Source organism: Cynocephalus volans, chromosome 12 (genome assembly GCF_027409185.1).
Source record: "Cynocephalus volans isolate mCynVol1 chromosome 12, mCynVol1.pri, whole genome shotgun sequence".
In the NCBI taxonomy this organism is placed as follows: Eukaryota; Metazoa; Chordata; class Mammalia; order Dermoptera; family Cynocephalidae; genus Cynocephalus; species Cynocephalus volans.
In genome coordinates this window covers 105,791,980-105,812,032 of record NC_084471.1, presented here as the reverse complement: position 1 = coordinate 105,812,032, position 20,053 = coordinate 105,791,980, and the positions used below count along the sequence as shown (strand labels likewise).

At 34.3% G+C, this 20,053-nt stretch overlaps 1 protein-coding gene across 1 annotated transcript in view; it reads right to left on the bottom strand.

The window, feature by feature from the left end:
* Positions 1-20,053, bottom strand: part of LOC134360381 (pregnancy zone protein-like) — a 68,553-nt gene that overhangs the window by 30,174 nt on the left and 18,326 nt on the right. Inside the window, 2 exon segments of the mRNA XM_063074672.1 lie at positions 1,047-1,189; positions 12,969-13,032. Coding sequence (XP_062930742.1) covers positions 1,047-1,189; positions 12,969-13,032 — 207 coding nt within the window.

Below are 20,053 nucleotides of genomic sequence, written 5' to 3'. Positions count from 1 at the left end.
AGAAGTCTCTTGGAATACACAGGAGACCCAAACAGAATAGCCACTGAGCAATGAAACACCCTGTCCAGGTTTAATAGCATTCTTTAGGAAGATGGAATTGAAGATTTAGATCAGAATTCACTGTGTTTTTTTCTTACATCATTATGTATTTAAAAAGATAATATTCATATAGTTCTCATGGCAGAAATGTTAACTTGCTATAAACATACATTGTTTTACTCTCCATAAAGTACATGTTAAAGAGTCATTCTAGGTATATTTTTAAAAAGGTATCTGAAGTAGGCAGGTCCTATCGGATTGCTAATGTCAAGATTCTGTCACCAGAATAGTAAAAAATCAGATAAACAGCACCAAATTCTGTTGTAATAAAATTTATTTATATGTGTGCTTCATACTGCAGTTTTGTGTTCTTTAAAAATAAAAAAAAAAAGATCCCATTTGCACCTTTGGTAGATTTTTACTCTGTAATCATTATTAGAGTATCCAGGTTATGTTTCTCAAAAAAGGTACATATATATATATATATATATATATATATATATATATATATATATATATATCCCTCTTCTGTATTATTAAACTGGATTTAAGCTCACAGTAACTTACTGGTTTCTGCATGGTACATAAAGGTGAGCTGGGCATGTGATGTGATAAAATTGACACTTTATGGAGCATCATTTTAAATAAAAAATTTGAGTGACAAAATGTTTTAAATTTAAAACTATTACAGGTTTAGAATGGAATTGATGTTGTACATCCCTATGAATTTTATGATAAGACGAGACTTTAAAAAAATTGTGCTTGTGACCACTTACTTTGGACATCACCATTAGACATCTCAGGGTATGACATCTCTCTCTGCCTTTAGAGGCACTTTGGAGGTAAGTTTCAGGAGCACTGTGTGACAGTCTTTTAACATATATAACTTTAATGTATATGTGTGTGTGTGTATATATATATGTGTATATATATATATAAAATGTATAGTTTTCCACATTTCAAGAGGGGAGTTGAGTAAAAGGACGAATTTAAACAAAACATCCCACCTTGTTGGCAAAACAGTTTTCAATCTCGAGTTTGTCAGTGTCTACAACAATTTCTCCATCAGGTAAAACAGTATAAACAAACAAATGAGCAGTAGGAGCAATATCTGATTCCACTTGAAAAGAGAAGGAAAATGTCCCTTTCACTAGAAAATAAAGAAAGTTCAAGATAATACATTAGGAACAGAATTTTTGATTAAAGGGATTCTCATGTTATTTACCTTATGCACATATGAAGCCCACTGACATAAGACTTGCTTTTATACCACTGTGCAGAGTAGCATTCAATAAATATATGCTGAACTAATGACAGTTTTCCTTAAAGATACAGGTTTGATTGTCCATTTCCTCTGCTTAAGTAGGAAAAAAACATTTAGTGCACTTCTCTATTTCTAAATTAAAAATATATATTTAATAAGACAGTAGTTGAGAGAGAAGAAAAGAGAGAACTTCCAGAAACCTTTTGTTACCTCTAAGATGCAAATAAGCACAATTCTTTTCCTGTTTGTAAAGGGAAATGAAAGAATGCAACCCTGTCTCTACCTTCAGGCATTTGCAATAGAGCAGGAGACGCCTGCTCACCAAAACACTGTGGGCTCTGATTTTTATAAAAGACTCTGTGTATTTATCTTAGAAGTTACTTTCTGTGTGAATTACCTGGTGCTTATGTAACATACCCACTTGATTTTTTCCTTAGTGTTCTAAGTTTGGCCTTGGTAGCATAAAAGTCTTTAAAAACTACACCCTTCCTGTATCTATAAAAGATTTGATGGCAGCTTGTGGTTAATGTTGGCTAATATACCCTCTGCCAGAAAAGTAAAATGGTGTTAAAGACCGAGATACACAAAATGATGCCTGAGAAAGTTTCCTGGAAAACCCCCACCCAGAAAAATCCCCTAGCTGCCAGGTCACCTTTCTGCACACGCAATTTTGCCTGCCTATGAGAAAGTCCCAGCTCAGCTTAAAGCCCGCCTGCTTCCCTCCCCTTCCTTCTTAGCCAATAGGAACAGTCCAGCTCAGCCTGACTGGATATAAAAGGCCCACCCGACTCTCCCGGCTGCTGCTCCCACCCTCAAGAGGGCAGCCGCTTGTTCACTTTGCCTGCCTGATACACTTCGGTTGAGTCCCTGTCTTCTGGTGTGTCTTATTTTGCGCTCGGGCCTGGGTTTTTCCTTTCAGTTAACCCACATAAAAACAGCCGAGTCAAAATAAATTTAAAACAGTAATACTAAAACCATATGAAGGTGAATTTCTGGAGCAGGCTTAAACATAGGCAGGAGTTAATTTTATTACAAGGCTGCAACAAAACAGTTATTTGGGGAGAGTACCTGAATGTATTATTGAGTTTCTTAGAAGTCAAAGACAAATGGAAAAACAACCATTTTATCATTAAATAACATTAAGCTTTGTTTTTTTTTAAAGAGACACTTCTCCCCACTCCACCTCTCTAGTTACTCAATTCATATAGGATTTAAACTCTACTAAAGAAACTAATTTTGAAGATATTGCTTCATAAGGCAGTTTGCTTTTCATGTTATTAGAAACAAAGTTACCTGCTCGAAAAAATCAATATAATGTTCAATCACATAAAATCAGTAATTAAATGGAAATTTAGAGTGAATGTTTCAGATTTGAGTGGATGTATTCAAATTTTGTGCTTTTTTAAAGCAGTTAAAAAAAATTAGTGAGAGATTTTATAGACCAAAAAGATGTTATAGACCTAAGAAGAATTTATGGTGAGCAGAATTTTAGAGTGGTGGATACTACATCTTTAGCATGGCCTTGACAGCCTCATGCTTGATGAAAAGGGAAAGGCAAGGGGAAAAATGCTTTTATCTAGAAGTAGAGTTAGAAGAAATTTAATAGGAAGCTAATCTGAAAATCAAATGATTACAAAGTCTTTAATATTTTTAAATAACACTAAAATCATTATTAATTATAAGGGATATTTTATCTTCTTTTTTTTTTGAAGGCTGGCCGGTATGGGGATCCAAACCGTTGACCTCGGTGTTATAACACCATGCTCTTACCAACTGAGCTAGCTAACCAGCCGGCCTATAGGGTATATTTTAATCATGCTTTATATAACTATTTAAAGTAAAGGTTGTAAATTATTGAATTAAATGACTAATTAAAAATCAGTTTTTATTTGGAAACTTCTATAGGATGTTAGGGTACAATGTTTGCTTGATGCTGTGTCGAACTATTTAAATGAAAAGAGGTAAAGGGCAACTAGAAAAATAGACTGAGAGGAGACTTTTCTTATCATAGGCTTTTACTAATTTGAGCAAGTTAAGACATCTTTCTAGGTAACAATTTTCCCACTTGCAAAATAAATTGCCTATAGTAAGGAATTTAATACCTCTAAGTTTTTGTTTAGCACTTCTATTCAGATTTTTAAGAAGGAATGGGATTTATTATAACTTTTAAATGCTTAAGCAGAAAAATATCACCCAGTATCTCTACTAGACTATGAACATCTTGAGGGCCTGGAACATGTCTTATTAATGCTTTTACCCAAAATTCTTATTACAGAAATGTTTTAAGACAAGAAGATATACTCTTTGGATATAGTTATCATGGGAAAACTTTTTCACAGTTTGGCTCTCATAAATTGTAAAAAAAAGATATCCTATTCTTGATTTATGAATTAATTTAAAAATATTATGTACCCACTGTGTGCCAGGTGCTAAAATAAAAAATGGTTTTTCAGAAATAAAAGATAAAAACATTCCAAACCTTAAAATACATACTCTTCACTCTTTCCTGGATATATTAACTCACCTTGAGGGTACAGGCATTATGATCTTTCTAAATGTGCTCTGTTAATAAAAGTTGCTTTAGTCAAATAACAGCTCATAGATATTCAAATGAGTCAAGAAAAGAAAAGGAAACTTTACGTTAGAATACTTCCTTATGAGATTTAACCCGGGGACAACATGTAACAAGTAAATAGGCCAACTCTATTTATCTTTTTGTCAAAAAAGGTACTTTTTTGTACTGATCTTTTCATTAAAAGTTAATTATTCTTACTAGGGTGCCAGAAATTAATAAATATTTATGATTCAAGGAAGTCCAGAAGGAAAGTGTGATCTAAAATATAAAAATGTTACCAACCATCATGACCTAAATGACATTTAGAGAACACTCCACTTAGTAACAGAATACGCATGCTAACACTTACCAAAATATAACATATTTGGGGCCATAAAATATGTTTTCAATAAACTTAAAGGAATTAAATTCACATGACCACAACAGCAGAAATATCTCTGAATATCTCTGAAATATCTCTCAATAACTCATGGTTCAAAAAAGAAATCAAAAGGAAAAGTAGAAAATGTTTTGAACTGAAGAAAAATGAAAGCATCACTTGTAAAAATATTTATAAGATGCAGCTAAAGCAGTTCCTAGAGGGAAATGCGTAATGCTAAACACTTGTATCCCGAAACAAAAAAGGTCTCAATCAATGATCTCAGCTTCCTCAAGAAGAAACTAGAAAAAAAAAGTAAATTAAACATAAATTAAGCAGAATAAATAATTGATAAATATCAGTTGATGTCAATGACATAAAAACAGAAAAACAAAAAGAGAATTAATTGAACCAAAAACTAGTTGTTAGACAAGATTAGTAAACTTGTTAATCTTTAGACAGACTTATCAAGAAATAAAGAGAATATACAAATTATGAGTATCTTAAATGAAAGAGGTGCTATCACTGTATAGTACAGACATTTAAAATTATAAATGAATATTATAAACTATGTTGTGTTAATAAATTAGATGATTTAGAGAAATAACAAAGTCTTCAGTGACACACACTACCAAAAATCATTCAGTAACTATAAGCAAACCTAAACTGTACTTTATTAAATGAAATGAATTTGTAGTTAAAATCTTCTCACTAAGAAAATTCTGTGCCCAGATGGCTTTATAGGTAAAATCCATCAAATATTAAAAGCAAGGAAATACCAAGTCTTAATAAATTCTTCCAGAAAATAGAAGAGGAAGGAATATTTTTCAGCTGATTCCATTAGATTTGTTTTACCTTAATATCAAATCCAGGCAAAGAAGAAAAAAACTGTAGACCAATATCCCAATATCCCAATAATGAACAGAGATATACAAAATTTTTTAAAAAATGAATGAATCCATTCATATATTAAAGGGATAATATACCATGATCAATTATTTTTTCAATTCCCAGAAATTCAAAGTTAGTTCAATACTAAAACGTCACTGTAATTCATTATATTAATAAACTGCCAAAGAAAAAAAGATCAGCTTATTAGATACAAAATAAAGTTATTAAAAAAAAGAGTAAGATGAAGAAATGCAGGAAGAAAAATAACCCCAAAGAAGGCGTGAGTAGAAATTTATTTTAGAAATTAAACATATTTTGCTGCATTATTAGTCATAATTTAATATAGATGTCCAAAGACAGTGCAATGATGACAACACGTATGTTTAAGAATTGGTGGAACATTTTGCAGTGAAGTTGTGATATAGAGGGATATATAAAATTTCTTAAGTATTGATAGTTTAATAAAAAGCTGAATGCAAAACATTATGAAATAAATTTAAAAAACTATTTTAATGAGAATTCTTGGAAAAATAACTTGAAAACTAACACAGATTTTGGCACCTGGAAGTGGAATTCTACATTTACAAATACCTGAAAATGTGAAAGTGGTTTTGGAATTTGGCAATGAGAAGAGTCTGGAAGAATTTTGAGAAGCATAAAGAGTAACAGCCTAGTTTGCTTTTAACAGACTGTTAGTAGATATAGGGACGCTAAAAAGTCTGCGAGGGAGGACTCAAAGTAAAGTAATAAGCATGATAGAAAAGACATGCACTATCTTAGGGAAAATATAAATTGTTATGAACAGACTCCCAGTAAAAACAAAAGTATGTAAAGTGAAAGTACTGCCAGTGAGGGGTCTGAAGGAGACTGAAGAAAAGGGGATTCTGGGTATGTAGAGGCAGGAAGTTTAGTTGAATTCTGTCTTGCAGTTATGTGGAAAGCAAATCTTGCAAATAATAAATTCAGGTATTTAGTGAGAAGCTTTTAAAGAAAAGTGTTAAAGGTTCATGCTAGTTTCTTCTTGCTGCTTATAGTGTAATTCAAGAGGAAAGAGATAAATTAAAGAAAGAATTGTTCATCAAAAAGGAATCAGGACTTGATAATTTGGAAAACATTCAGCCCAGAACCACACCCACTGCAGAGCAGCTCCCCACAGAGCAGCAGTCCTGCCAGTACCATGTCCCTCCAGCCACAGATTCCAGAGATGTGAGAGAGGTTGCTGCAAGCGCTGCTGCTGCTGCTGCTCCTGCTGTGAATTAACCTCACTGCCTCCAAGGACAACACATACACAAAAGAGAAGGCTGTAGCAACCAGCACTGCTGCCTCCACCCTGAGGTAATGCCACTGCTGCCAAGGACACTGCAGATACAAGGGATGCAGTTGCAGCCATCACCATGAGGTAAGCCCCCTGTTGCCAAGGACACTGCCAAGGCAACTGCCAAGATGTGAGGCAGGCAGGTGTAGCCACCTGCCACCATGAGGTAACCCCACTGCTGTCATGGATACCACACATGCCAGGGAAGCAGTTGCAGCCATCAATGCCACTGCCATTGCCACAAGGTAACTTCATTGCTGCTGTGGACACTGCAGCTGCATGGGCAGTGGATGCAGACACCACAGTCAAATGGGTGGCTGCTGCAACCACCACTGCTGCAGCTGCCCCCACCATTGGCACTGCCAGGGAGCAACCATCATCATGAAAGCATCCCACCACCATTGAAGCCACCACTGCCATGCAGGCAGCCTATAAAAGCCACCACCACAGCCACTGCTGCTACAAGCATGGCCTGCTACCATAGCAGCAGCCTAAGCAGACTTCTCAACAGAAACTCTACGGGCCAGAAGAGAATGGGATGGTAATTCAAAAAGCTAAAAGAGAAAAACTGCCAGCCAAGAATACTGTACCCAAAAAGGCTATCCTTTAGAAATGAAGGAGAAATAATATATTTTCCAGATCAACAAAAACTGTAGGAGTTCACCACCACATGACCAGCCCTGCAAGAAATCCTCAAGGGAGTCCTCAGTCTGGAATCTGAAAAATAATAATCACTATCGTGAATACACAAGAAAGAACAAAACACACTGGTAGAACAAAAATGCAATGAGAAAAAGGAAGAAACTGTATCTTACCACCTCCACAAACCAACAAACACTAAAGACAAACAATAAGGGGAAAGAAAGCAACAAAAGTTATTTAAAACATCCAAATGAAAATCAATAAAATGCCAGGAGTGAGACAATACCTTTCAGTAAAAAACCTAAACATAAATGGATTAAATTCCCTACTAAAAAGACTCAGACAGGCTGATTGGATTAAAAAGCTAGACCCAACTATATGCTACCTTCAAGAGATTCACTTCAACTGGAAAGACACACACAGACTAAGAGTGAAGGGATAGAAAAACATATACCACACAAATAGAGACCAGAAAGAAGCAGGACTAGCTATTATCTTATCAGACAAAATAAACTTAAAACAAAAACTATAAAAAAGACAAAGCCACTGTATAATGATAAAGGGATCTATCCAACAAGAATACATAACAATCATAAATATACAGGCACTTGACATCAGAGTACTCAGATATATAAAGCAAACAATGCCAGACTTATGGAAAGACATAGACCTAAATACAGTAATGGTTGGACACCTGAACACCCTTCTCTCAACATTGGAGAGATCATCTTGGCAACAAATCATAGGAGAAACACCAGATTTAAAACATACTTTAGACCAATTGGACTTGGCATATATCTACAGAATGTTTCATGCAACAACCACAGAATATACGTTCTTCTCATCAACCGAAGATATATGCCTCTGGATAGACCACATGTTATGTCACAAATCAAGAAATTTTAAAAAATTAAAATTATTTTAAGTATTTTTTCATACCACAATGGATTAACCCTAGAAAACAATCATAAGTGAAACTCTGGAAACTTTATGAACACATGGAAATTAAACAACATTCTCCTTAATGACCTGTGGGTCAAAGAATAAATTAAACAGGAAATAAAAAAAATTTCTTGAAACTAATGAAAATAGAGACAAATCATACCAATGCCTTTGGGATACTGTAAAAGTAGTAATAATGGCAAAGTTTATTGAAAAAAATGCCTATATTAAAAGAATAGAAAGATTTCAAATAAATACCCTAACACAACACCTCAAAGAATTACAAAAACAAGAAAAATCTAATCACAAAATTAGTAAATGGAAAGAAATAATTAAGATCAGAGCAGGGCTAAATGAAATAGAAACCCCCAAAATGATACAAATGATCAAAGAAATGAAAAGTGAGTTTTTCAAGAAAATAAACAAAATAGAGAAACCATTAGCTAGGCTAACTATGAAAAGGAGAGAAGACCCAAGTAAAAAAATTAGAAATAAAAACTTAGACATTGCAACTGATACCACAGAAATACAAAGAATCATTAGAGACTATTGTAAACAACTATACACCAACAAATTTGAAAACTTGAAGGAAATGGATAATTTCTGAACACATCCAAACTACCAGGACTATACAAAGAAGACACAGAAAACTTGAACAGACCAATAACAAGCAATGAGATTGAAACAATAATCAGCAGTGTCCCAACAAAGAAAAGCCCAGGATCAGATGGCTTCAGTGCTGAATTTTACCAAACCTTTAAAAAGGAATTAATACCAATTTACTTCAAACTATTCTAAAAAATTAAAACAGAGATAATTTTCCCAAAGTCATTCTATGAGGCCAGCGTCACCCTGATACCAAAACCAGACAAAGATACAATAAAAAGAGAAAACTGTAGGCCAATATACTTGATGAACATAGACACAAAAATCCTCAATAAAATATTAGCAAATAGAATATAGCAACACATCAAAGAAATTATACACCATGATCAAGTGAGATTCATCCAGTGAATATAAGGATGGTTCAATATACACAAATCAGTAAATGTGATACACCACAACAACAAAACCAAGAACAAAAACCATCTCAATAAATGCAGAAGAAGCATTTGACAAAATTCAACATCGCTTCCTGATAAAGATTCTCAGCAAATTATGTATAGAAGGAAAGTATCTCAGCGCAATAAATCTATATATGACAAACTCACTGTCAGTATCATCCCAAATGGGAATAAGACAAGGATATCCACTCTTACTACTCCTATTTAACATAGTATTGGAAGTACTAGCCAGAACCATCAGGCAAGAGAAAGAAATAAAGGGCATCCAGACTGGAAAAGACAAAGTCAAACTGTCCCTGTTTGCAGATGATGTGATCCTATATACAGAAGAGCCTAAGGACCCTACAAAAAACAAAAAAACAAAAAACTCTTAAGAGTTAATAAATGATTTCAGTAAAGTTACAGGATACAAAATCAAAATGCAAAAATCAGTAGGGTTTTTATACTCCAACAACAAACTAGCAGGAAAAAAAAAATGAAGAAAGCTAGCCCATTTACAATAGTCACCCCAAAAATAAAATACCTAGGAATCAGTTTAACCAAGGAGGTGAAAGATCTCTACAACAAATCACTGTTGAAAGAAATTAGAGTACACTAAAAGATGGAAAGACATTCCATGCTCTTGGCTTAGAAGAATTAACATTGTGAAAATGTCCATACTACCCAAAATGATCTACAGAGTCAATGCAATCCCCATCAAAATATCAATGATGTGCTTCACAGAAATAGAATAAACAATCCTAACATTCATATGGAGCAACAAAAGCCTCTGAACAGCCAAAGCAATAATCCTGAGCATAATAATAATAATAATAATAATAATAACAACAACAACAATAACAATAATAATAATAATAATAAAGCCATAATACTACGTGACTGCAAATTATCTTACAAAGCTATAGTAACCAAAACATCATGATACTGGCATAAAAACAGACACTTGGCCCAATGGAACAGAAAAAAGAACCCAGAAATCAACCCACATTCTTACGCCAATCGCTCTTCGCCACAGGCAACAAGCACATACATTAGGGAAAAGACTTCCTCTTCAATAAATAGCACTGGGAAAACTGGAATCCATATGTAGAAGAATGAAACTATACCCGTACCTCTTGTCTTATACTCAAATCAACTCAATATGGATTAAAGACTTAAATATAAGTCTTAGAAGACCTGTAATTATAAAACTCCTAAAAGAAAACAGCAGAAATACTTCAGGAAATAGGACTGGGCAAACAATTACTGAATATGACCCCAAAAGCACAGGCCACAAAAGGAAAAATAAATAAATGGAATTATATTAAACTAAAAAGCTTCTGTATAGGAAAAAAAAAAAAAACTCAAATCAAAAAATTAACAATTAACAGAGCAAACAGACAACCTACAGAGTGGGAGAAAATATTCACAAACTATGCACCTGACAATGGATTAATATCCAGAATATACAAGAAACTCAAACAACTTAAGAGTAAAAAACCCCCAAATAACCCAATTATAAAATAGGCAAAGGAGTTGAATAGGCATTGCTTAAAGGAAGATATACAAATGGCCAACAGACATGAAAAAATGCTCAGTCAGCATCACTCAGCATCAGGGAAACACAAATCAAAACCACACAGAGATATCATCTCACCATGGTTACACTGGCTATTATCAAAATGACCAAGAATAATAAATGTTTCAAGGATGCTAAACTGTTAGTGGGACTGTAAATTAGTGCAGCCATTAAGGAAAATGGTATGGTGGTTCCTCAATCAACTGCAGATAGAACTGCTGTATGATCTAGCAATTCCACTGCTGGGTGTATACCCAAAGGAATGGAAATCATCATGTTGAATGGATAGTTGCATTCGCATTTTTATTGCAGCTCTATTTACAACAGCCAAGAATTGGAACTAACCTAAATGTCCATAGTAAGACAACTGGATAGGGAAAATGCAGAATATTTAAACAGTGGAATACTATTTTTCCATAAAGAAAAAATGAAATATTGCATTCACAGCAACAATGATGAACTTGGAGAAAATCATGTTAAGTGAAATAAGCCAGTCACAGAAAGAGAAATACTGCATGTCCTCACTAGTAAGTGGCATCTATAAAAATGAAGAAATAAATTTTACAAAGAAAGAAAGCAAGATACAACAATCACAATAATACGTTGAACTTTCAAAATGAGAAAACAGAACTGAGGTTACAGGAGGTTGGAAAGGTAGAGGGATAAGGGGGGTAAGGGAGGAATTGGTGAAGGGCCATGAAAAACTATTACCCTGCATAATGTTGAATATACTGATTATCCTGATTTGAGCATCACATATTACACACAGGTATTGATATTCAACTCCTGTTTGTGCTCTATAGAAAAAGCCATGATGTGACTGGACAGACTTTTGCTAATATCTCAGAAAAATTAAAGTGTCACAATATTCACTCATTAAATAGGCTCTTGAAGAGATTAAGTGTATGACTCATAAATCCCCTCATTTATCTCAGCAAAAGCCAAAATGGGAGATGGAATTTTCCAGGGAAGATCTGTGGAGAAGCTTTCTTTTTTCAGCAGAATGAGTTCCTCTGGCACACTGAATCCTATCTGGTTCTTGAGAAATTTATACCAACAGGAACACTGTCATCTTGGACCAAAAGAAACAGAGTATAAAATGAAAGAAGAATGCCAGATCTCTCTAATTATATGAGAAGGAAACAAGCAGCAAACACATGCTATTCTTCGTGACAAAGGAAGGATGATTCTAAGAGTGGAGCCTTGAGCCCAGAGGGTGGAGACATGAACCAAATAGGATTATTCTCAGGTGTTGAAACCTAATGTTGTTTACCAGATGAGTTTCAAGACTTAGGATTAATGACTTTTTTTGCCCTAGGATGGATTATATCCAGGACCTCATTAACACCTAATTTAGATGATTGCGATGATGAGATTTGTGACTGTTGTGCTGATGAGAGTCACATGAGATTTTTGGACTTGATTTAATGCTGTAATGGACTGAGGCTTTTGGAATGTTGAAATGGTTGAATACATTTTGAATGTGGGCTGGATATGAATCTTTGGGGCCAGAGGGAAGATTATGGTGAGCAGAATAACAGCCTTCTGAAGATATTCAGTCTTTGAAACCTGTGAATATGGTACGTTATATGGCAAAAGGGTCTCTGCAGATGTGATTAAATTGAGAATCTCAGCATTTAAAGATCATCCTGTATTATCCAGGTGAGCCCAATGTAATCCCCAAGGGTCTTTAGAGGAGAGAGACAGGAAGATGAGAGAAGGATTTGTAGATGGTGTGCTGCTGGCTTTGAAGATGGAGGAAGAAACCACAAACCAAGGAATGCAGAAGACCTCCCTAAAAGCTGGAAAAGGTAAGAAAATAGAGTTTCCCCTAGAGCTCCAGAAGGAACGCAGTTCTGCTGACATCTTGATCTGAGCTCAGTGATACTTCTGACCAAAAGAGCATTTGATTTGTTTTAAACCAGTAAATTTGGAGTAATCTGTCACAGCAGCAATAGAAAACTAATTCACAAACATATGTAGTAACTTTTTCTTTGGTTATTTTCCTGCCTTTTTCAATTATTTTCTGATTATAACTAATCAATAAAATTATTGATTAATTTATAATCAATTAATTATGAAATAAATATATTTTATTTTACGAATAAAATTTAAAATATAAGAATGCTATAAAAAGAAGAAAAATACTAAATGGGCTAAAATAAACTTAGTATGTCATTCTATTACATCAGCTTCCGCATCTTTGGATGACAAAAGTTGGTCCATTTCCTCTAATGTGAAAATAGCTCCAACTTGCTGAACTGTTCAGGATTTGACAAGATGAGAGAAAAAGAAAAAAGAAAATCTTGAAAATACTTACCAGGTCCTTGTTTAATAGACAACACATGGATTCCTGATTTGGAGATGCTTCCTCTTGCTTTGATCTGAAGATAGAGGGAAATACATTCACTATTGTTTTAAAGTATACATATTAACCTTACTTTACAACATTCATAATACATAAATAAACAATAGTCTTACTACTCCAACCCAGAAGTTATTATTTTTTTCCATCACCTCAATACATGGAAAAATCTAACACCCATTCATGATACATAAACTCTCAGCAACAAGGAATAGAAGAATACTCCCTCAGTTTAATAAAGAACATCTTTGAAAAAACTATAGCTAATCCCATACTTAACGGTGAAATATTGAACATTTTCTTCCTAAGAGCAGGAACAATGTAAGTGTGTTTGCTTCTCACCTATTTAATATTGTACTAAAGGTCCAAGCAATGCAATAAGAGAAGAAAACAAAATAAAAGGCATGCAGGGAAGGAAAAAGTAAAACTATCATTTTTTGGAGGTGTCACAATTCTGTCTAGGTCAGTTACAAAAATCACTAATATTTCTATGCTCTAGCAACAAATATATAAAAACTAATTTAAAATACCATTTATAATAGCATCAGAAAACATAAAATAGAGATAAATTTAACAAAATATTTGCAGTATCTCTATGAAGAAAATGATAAAACATTGCTGAGAGAAGTTAAGAAGATCTAAATAAATGGAGAGATGTATATTATATTCATGGACTGTTGGAATGTCCATTTTCTCCAAACTGATTTATAGATAAACACAGTCTTAGTTGGCTTTTTTTCCCTTTAGAAATTAGACAAACATATTCTAAAATGTCTAAAATGTATATAAAAATACAAAGGACCTAAAACAGCCAGGACAATTTTGGAAAACATGAACAAAGTTGAAGGGCTTACACTTCCTGATTTTAAGACTTACTATAAATTTACAGTAACCAATGCCTTGTGGTTCTAGAATAAGAATAGACACATAAATCAATGGAACAGAATAGAATCTGGTAATACACTCACACCATCTATGGTCAATTAATATTTTATGATGGTGCCAATGTAATTCAATGGGAAAAGATAGTCTTTCCAACAACTGCTGCTGGAAAAACTAGATATTTATATTTGGAAAATTGAACTACAACCCCTTCTTTACCACATATAAAAAGTTAATTTTATGTGAATCATAGACCTAAAAGTAAAAGATAAAACTATAAAATGCCTATAATAAAAACATAAAGTAAAATCTTTGCAACTTAGGCATAGGCAAAAATTTCTTACGCAGGATACAAAAAGCATTAATCATTACAAAGAAAAAAAATGATAATTTGGATATTTTCAAAATTAAAGTTTTCTGCTCTTTGAAATACTGATATACCATTAAGACACTTAAAATTCAAGCTATGGAGTAGGAGGAAATATCCAAAATATGTATATCTGAGAAAGAACTTGTGTCCAGAATGTATAAAGAACTCTCAAAACTCAATAAAAAGACAATTCAATTTTATTAAATGGGCCAAAGACTGGAGACACTTTGCAGAAGGAGACAAATGGCCAATATGAACATAAAAAGATGGTCAAGAAAAGTGGGCATCCAGGAAAAGAAAATTAAACTACAGTGAGATATCACTTCATTCCCACTTGTTTGGATAAAATTAAAAAGACTGACAAAAGCAAGTGTTGATGGGCTGTGGAGAAATGAACTCCTACTAGGGTGAACCACACTTTAGGAAGTTTGAAGGTGTTTCAATTTCTTGGAATAGTTTGAAGAGAACTGGTATTAATTCCTCTTTAAAGGTTTGGTAGAATTCAGCAGTAAAGCCATACAGTCCTAGGCTTTTCTTTTTTGGGACACTGCTGATTACTCCTTCAATCTCATTGCCTGTTATTGGTCTGTTCAGGTTTTCTATTTCTTCTTAGTTCAATCTTGGTAGTTCATATGCATCCATAAATTTATCCATTTCTTTCAGGTTTTCAAATTTGTTGGTGGATAGTTGTTTATAATAGCCTCTAATGATTTTTTGTATTTCTGTGGTATCATTTGCAATCTCTACTTTTTCATTTCTGAGTTTTGTAATTTGAATCTTCATTCTTCTTTTAGTAAGCCTGCCTAATGTTTCTCTATTTATCTGCTCAAAAAAACCAACTTTTTTTTCATTGATCTTTTGTATTGTTTCTTTGGGTGTCTATTTCATTTAGTTCTGCTCTGATATTAATTATTTCTTTTCATCTACTAATTTAGGGATTGGATTTTTCTTGTTTTTCTAGTTCTTTGAAGTATAATATTAGCCTGTTTATTTGAAATCTTTCTCTTCTTTTGTTGTAAGCATTTATTGCAATAACCTTCCCTCCTAGGACTGCTCAGCAGTATCCCACAGATTTCAGTATGATGTGTCTTTATTTTCATTAGTTTCAAGAAATTTTTTATTTCCTGTTTAATTTCTTCTTGGACCCATAGGTTGTTAAGGAACATTTTGTTTAATTTCCATGTATTTGTAAAGTTTCCAGAGTTTTGCTTATTATTGATTACTAGTTTTAATCCATTGTGGTCTGAGAAAATGCTTGAAGTAATTTTAATTTTTAAAAATTTCTGGGGAGAGGGAGGAGGGAAGGAGGAATTGGTAAAGGGACATGAAAATCAACTACATTGTATATTGTTAAATTCAAAGGAAAAAGAAAAAAAGTTTCTTGATGCTTGGTTTGTGACCTAACATGTGGTCTATCCTGGAGAATATTCCATGTGCTGATGAGAAAAATGTATATTCCATTGGATAAAATATTCTGCAGATATATGTCAAGTCTAATTGGTCTAAAGTGTGTTTTAAATCCTGTGTTTCTCATATGATTCGTTGCCTACATGATCTCTCCAATGTTGAGAGAAGAGTGTTCAGGAATCCAACTGTTATCGTACTTAGGTCTATCTCTTTCCTTAAGTCTAGCATTGTTTGCTTTATATATCTGAGTGCTCTGATGTTAGGTGCCTGTATATTTATGATTGTTATGTCTTCTTGTTGGATAGAACCCTTTATCATTATACAGTGGCTTTGTCTTATTTTAATAGCTTTTGGTTTAAGTTTATTTTGTCTGATCAGATAATAGCTAGTCCTGCTTCTTTTTGGTTTCTGTTTGTGTGGTATATGTTTTTCTATCCCTTCACTCTTAGTCTGTGTGTGTCTTTACAGTTGAAGTGAATCTCTTGAAGGTAGCATATAGTTGGGTCTAGCTTTTTAATCCAATCAGCCAGTCTGAGTCTTTTTAGTAGAGAATTTAATCCATTTACGTTTAGGTTTTTTACTGAAAGGTATTGTCTCACTCCTGGCATTTTATTGATTTTCATTTGGATGTTTTAAATATCTTTTGTTGCTTTCTTTCCCCTTATTGTTTGTCTTTAGTGTTTGTTGGTATGTGGAGGTGGTAAGATACAGTTTCTTCCTCTTTCTCATTGCATTTTTGTTCTACCAGTGTGTTTTATTCTTTCTTTTGTATTCATGATAGTGAGTATTATTTTTCAGATTCCAGACTGAGGACTCCCTTGAGGATTTCTTGCAGGGCTGGTCATGTGGTGGTGAACTCCTACAGTTTTTGTTTGTCTGGAAAATACACTATTTCTCCCTCATTTCTGAAAGACAGAATTTTGGGGTATAGGAATCTAGACTGGAAGTTTTTTCTTTTAGTATTTTGAATATATCATCCCATTTTGTTCTGGCCTGTGCAGTTTCTGTTGAGAAGTCTGCTTTTAGTCTGATGGGGACTCCCTCATAGAATCAAGGTGACTTGATGCTTTTCTCCTGCTGTTGTTAGGATTCTCTCTTTGTCTTTGAGCTTTGCCAGTTTGACTATAATGTGTCCTAGAGAGGGTCTTTTTAGATCGAATCTGTTTGTGGATCTTTGCCCCTCCATAATTTGAAGGTCCTTGTCTCCCTATACCTGTGATTTATTATTATTATTATTGTTTCATTGAATAGGTTTTCAATGCCTTTTCCTTTGTGTTTCATTCTGGAACACCCATGGTTCAAATGTTTGCATGCTTAAGGTTGCCTGACATCTCTTTTAGATTTTCTTCATTTTTTAAAATTCCTTTTTTTCTTTTTTCCTTTTTTTTTGTGCACTTGGGTTATTTTGGAAAAAAACTGTCTGCAAGATCAGAAATTCTTTCTTCTGCTTTTTCTAGACTGATGCTTAAGCTCTCAGTTGTATTTTCTATTTTGCTGAGTGAATCTTTCATTTCCAAGAGTTCTGCTACATTCTTTTTTAAGGTATTAATCTCTTTGTAAATTTCCTCCTTCATACCCTGGATTTTTTTTCTCATTTCATTGTGTTGTCTAACTGAGTCTTCTCCTATCTCATTGAGTTTCCTTATTATTGTTGCTTGAAATTCCTTTTCAGTCATTTCAAGTGTTTCCTGCTTTATAGGGTCTGGTATTTGAGAATTACTGTTTTATTTTGGTGGTGTCATATTTTCTTGGATTTTCATATTTCTTGTATCTCTTCATTGATGTCTGGTCATCTGATAGAGCGGTTGCTTCTTCTATTACTCCAAAGTTGGCTTGAGGAGAGAGACTTCCTCTTCTTTATCTGGTCTCCACTGGGGACTCCTCTTGTACCAATAAAGTTGAGTGTCTGATGGGCTGCCTGCATGGTGGCTGTGAGTAGTACCATGGTGGTGTGTGGCTATAGTGATTTCTGTGGTGGGCCACCTGAGCAGAAATGGTGTTTTCAGCATGCTCCTGCCAGATGCTGGGTGGGGACTGCTGCTCATGGTTCCTGCCTAGGACCCCATGCATATTTCTGCCGGCTGCCAGGTGGTGGGGGCTGTCCACAGTTCCTGCTTAGGACCCTGTGTATTCTCCTGCCTCCAGAAGTTATTTTTGATCACTAAATTTCCCTTCCAATATTTTCCTATGTATCTGTTTATATACTTTACGTAGCAAATATTTAATTTTATGATGTTTTCCTGTTTTATTTAATATTTACTATTTGTATTAAATATGAGGATACGTCAAAAGTTTGTGGAAAAATAGAATTAAAAGGTAATATGAATATTTCCATGAACCTTTTGAAGTATCCCATATTAATATTTTAATTTCACATATTGTTTCAACAAATGTTTTAAGCATCTACTATATGAAAAGCAATATATAGTGAAGGCAGATATAAAATATAAACAAGATGCCCAAGATCCACAGAGACCATGTGCCCCACAGTGCCAGCACATGACCCAGCAGGTAGGCCAAGCCACCACCGGACTCCATCACCAGCCTGGCTGAGTGAGCACTGACCAGAGAGGTGCCTCCACAGAGAGGCCCAAGACCCAAGGCAACTATGCACCTGAGTCACCAGTTGGAAACTGAACAGAAACTGCAGCAGCCATGCCAAACTGGCATCCCCAGCAGCATCCTAGCCAAACAGTAGTGTCGAACCAGTGGACTGTGAAATCCCCTGCCACAATGACTAAACATCAAAGGAAAGATACCAGAAATATGAAAAATCAAGAAAGTACACCACCAAAGGGTAATAACTCTCAAGCTCTAGATCCTATAGAATAAGAAGCCCTTGAAATGTCTGACAAGGAATTTCGAGTGATAATCCTAAGGAAACTAAATGAGATACAAAAAAACTCAGCTAGAAAACATAATGAAATGAGGAAAAGTATACAGGACCTTAAAGAAGAAATGTACAAGGAAATCAATGCCCTGAAAAAAAAATGTAGCAGAGCTTGCTGAGCTGAAGGATTCATTCAACAAAATAAAAAACACAACAGAAAGCTTAACCAGCACGCTTGCAGAAGCAGAAGAGAGAACTTCTGACCTTGAAGATGAGGTGTTTGAAATAACACAGGCAGACAAAAAAAAAAAAGAATTAAAAACATTGAAGAAAATCTAAGAGAGATATCAGACAACCTTAAGTGCTCAAATATCCAAGTCAAGGGTGTTTCAGAGGGGAGGAAAAGGAGATTGCATTGAAAACATATTCAACAAAATAATGGCAGAAAACTTCCCAGGTATAGAAAAAGACACAGAACTTCAGATTCAGGAAGCTCAAAGATCCCCAACTGTATTCAACCCAAAAAGGCCTTCTTCAAGACATGTTATAGTCAAATGGGCAAAACTCAAAGACAAAGAGAGAATCTTAAAAGCTTCAAGAGAGAAACGTCAAATCACCTATAAGAGAGCCCCAATCAGTCTAACATCAGATGTTTCATCACAAACCCTAAAATCCAGAAAGGAATGGGATGATATATTCAAAATAGTAAAAGACAGAGATTGCCAGCCAAGAATATTCTACCCCACAAGGCTATCCTTCTGAAATGAAGGGCAAATAGTATATTTCTCAGACAGACAAAAACTGAGGGAGTTCATTAACACAACAGCCACCCTTACAAGAAACTCTCAAGGGAGTCCTGGGTTTGGTACCTGAAAAATAACTACCACTGCCATAAAAATTCAATAAAAATCAAAACCCACTAGTAAAATAAAAATGCCAACAATGAAGAGAAAAAAAAAAAGTTTATCTACAACCCAAGGAACCAACAAATACAGAAGGCAAACAGTAAATCAGAAAGAAAGGAACAGAAGACACTTCAGACATCCAAATGAAAATCAATAAAATGCTAGAAGTAAATCAACACTTTTCAATAACAACTCCTAATGTAAAAGGATTAAATTCCCCAATCAAAAGACACAGACTGGCTGACTGGATTAAAAAGGAGGACCCAACTATATGATGCCTTCAAGAGACCCAACTCACCTATAAAGACTCACATAGACTAAGAGTGAAAGGATAGAAAAAGATTTACCAACCATACAGAAATGAAAAATGAGGTGGAGTAGCTATTCTTATATCTGATAAAATAGATTTTAAACTAAAAACCATAAAAAGAGATAATGAGTGCCACAACATAATGATAAAAGGATTGATCCATCAAGAAGACATAACAATCATAAATATATATGCACCCATATTGGAGCAGCCAGATTCATAAAGCAAACTCTATTAGACCAAAAGAAGGAAATAGATACTAATACCATAATAGCAGGGGACCTGAACACCCCACTGTCAGTTTTGGACAGATCATCAAGGCAAAGAATCAGCAGA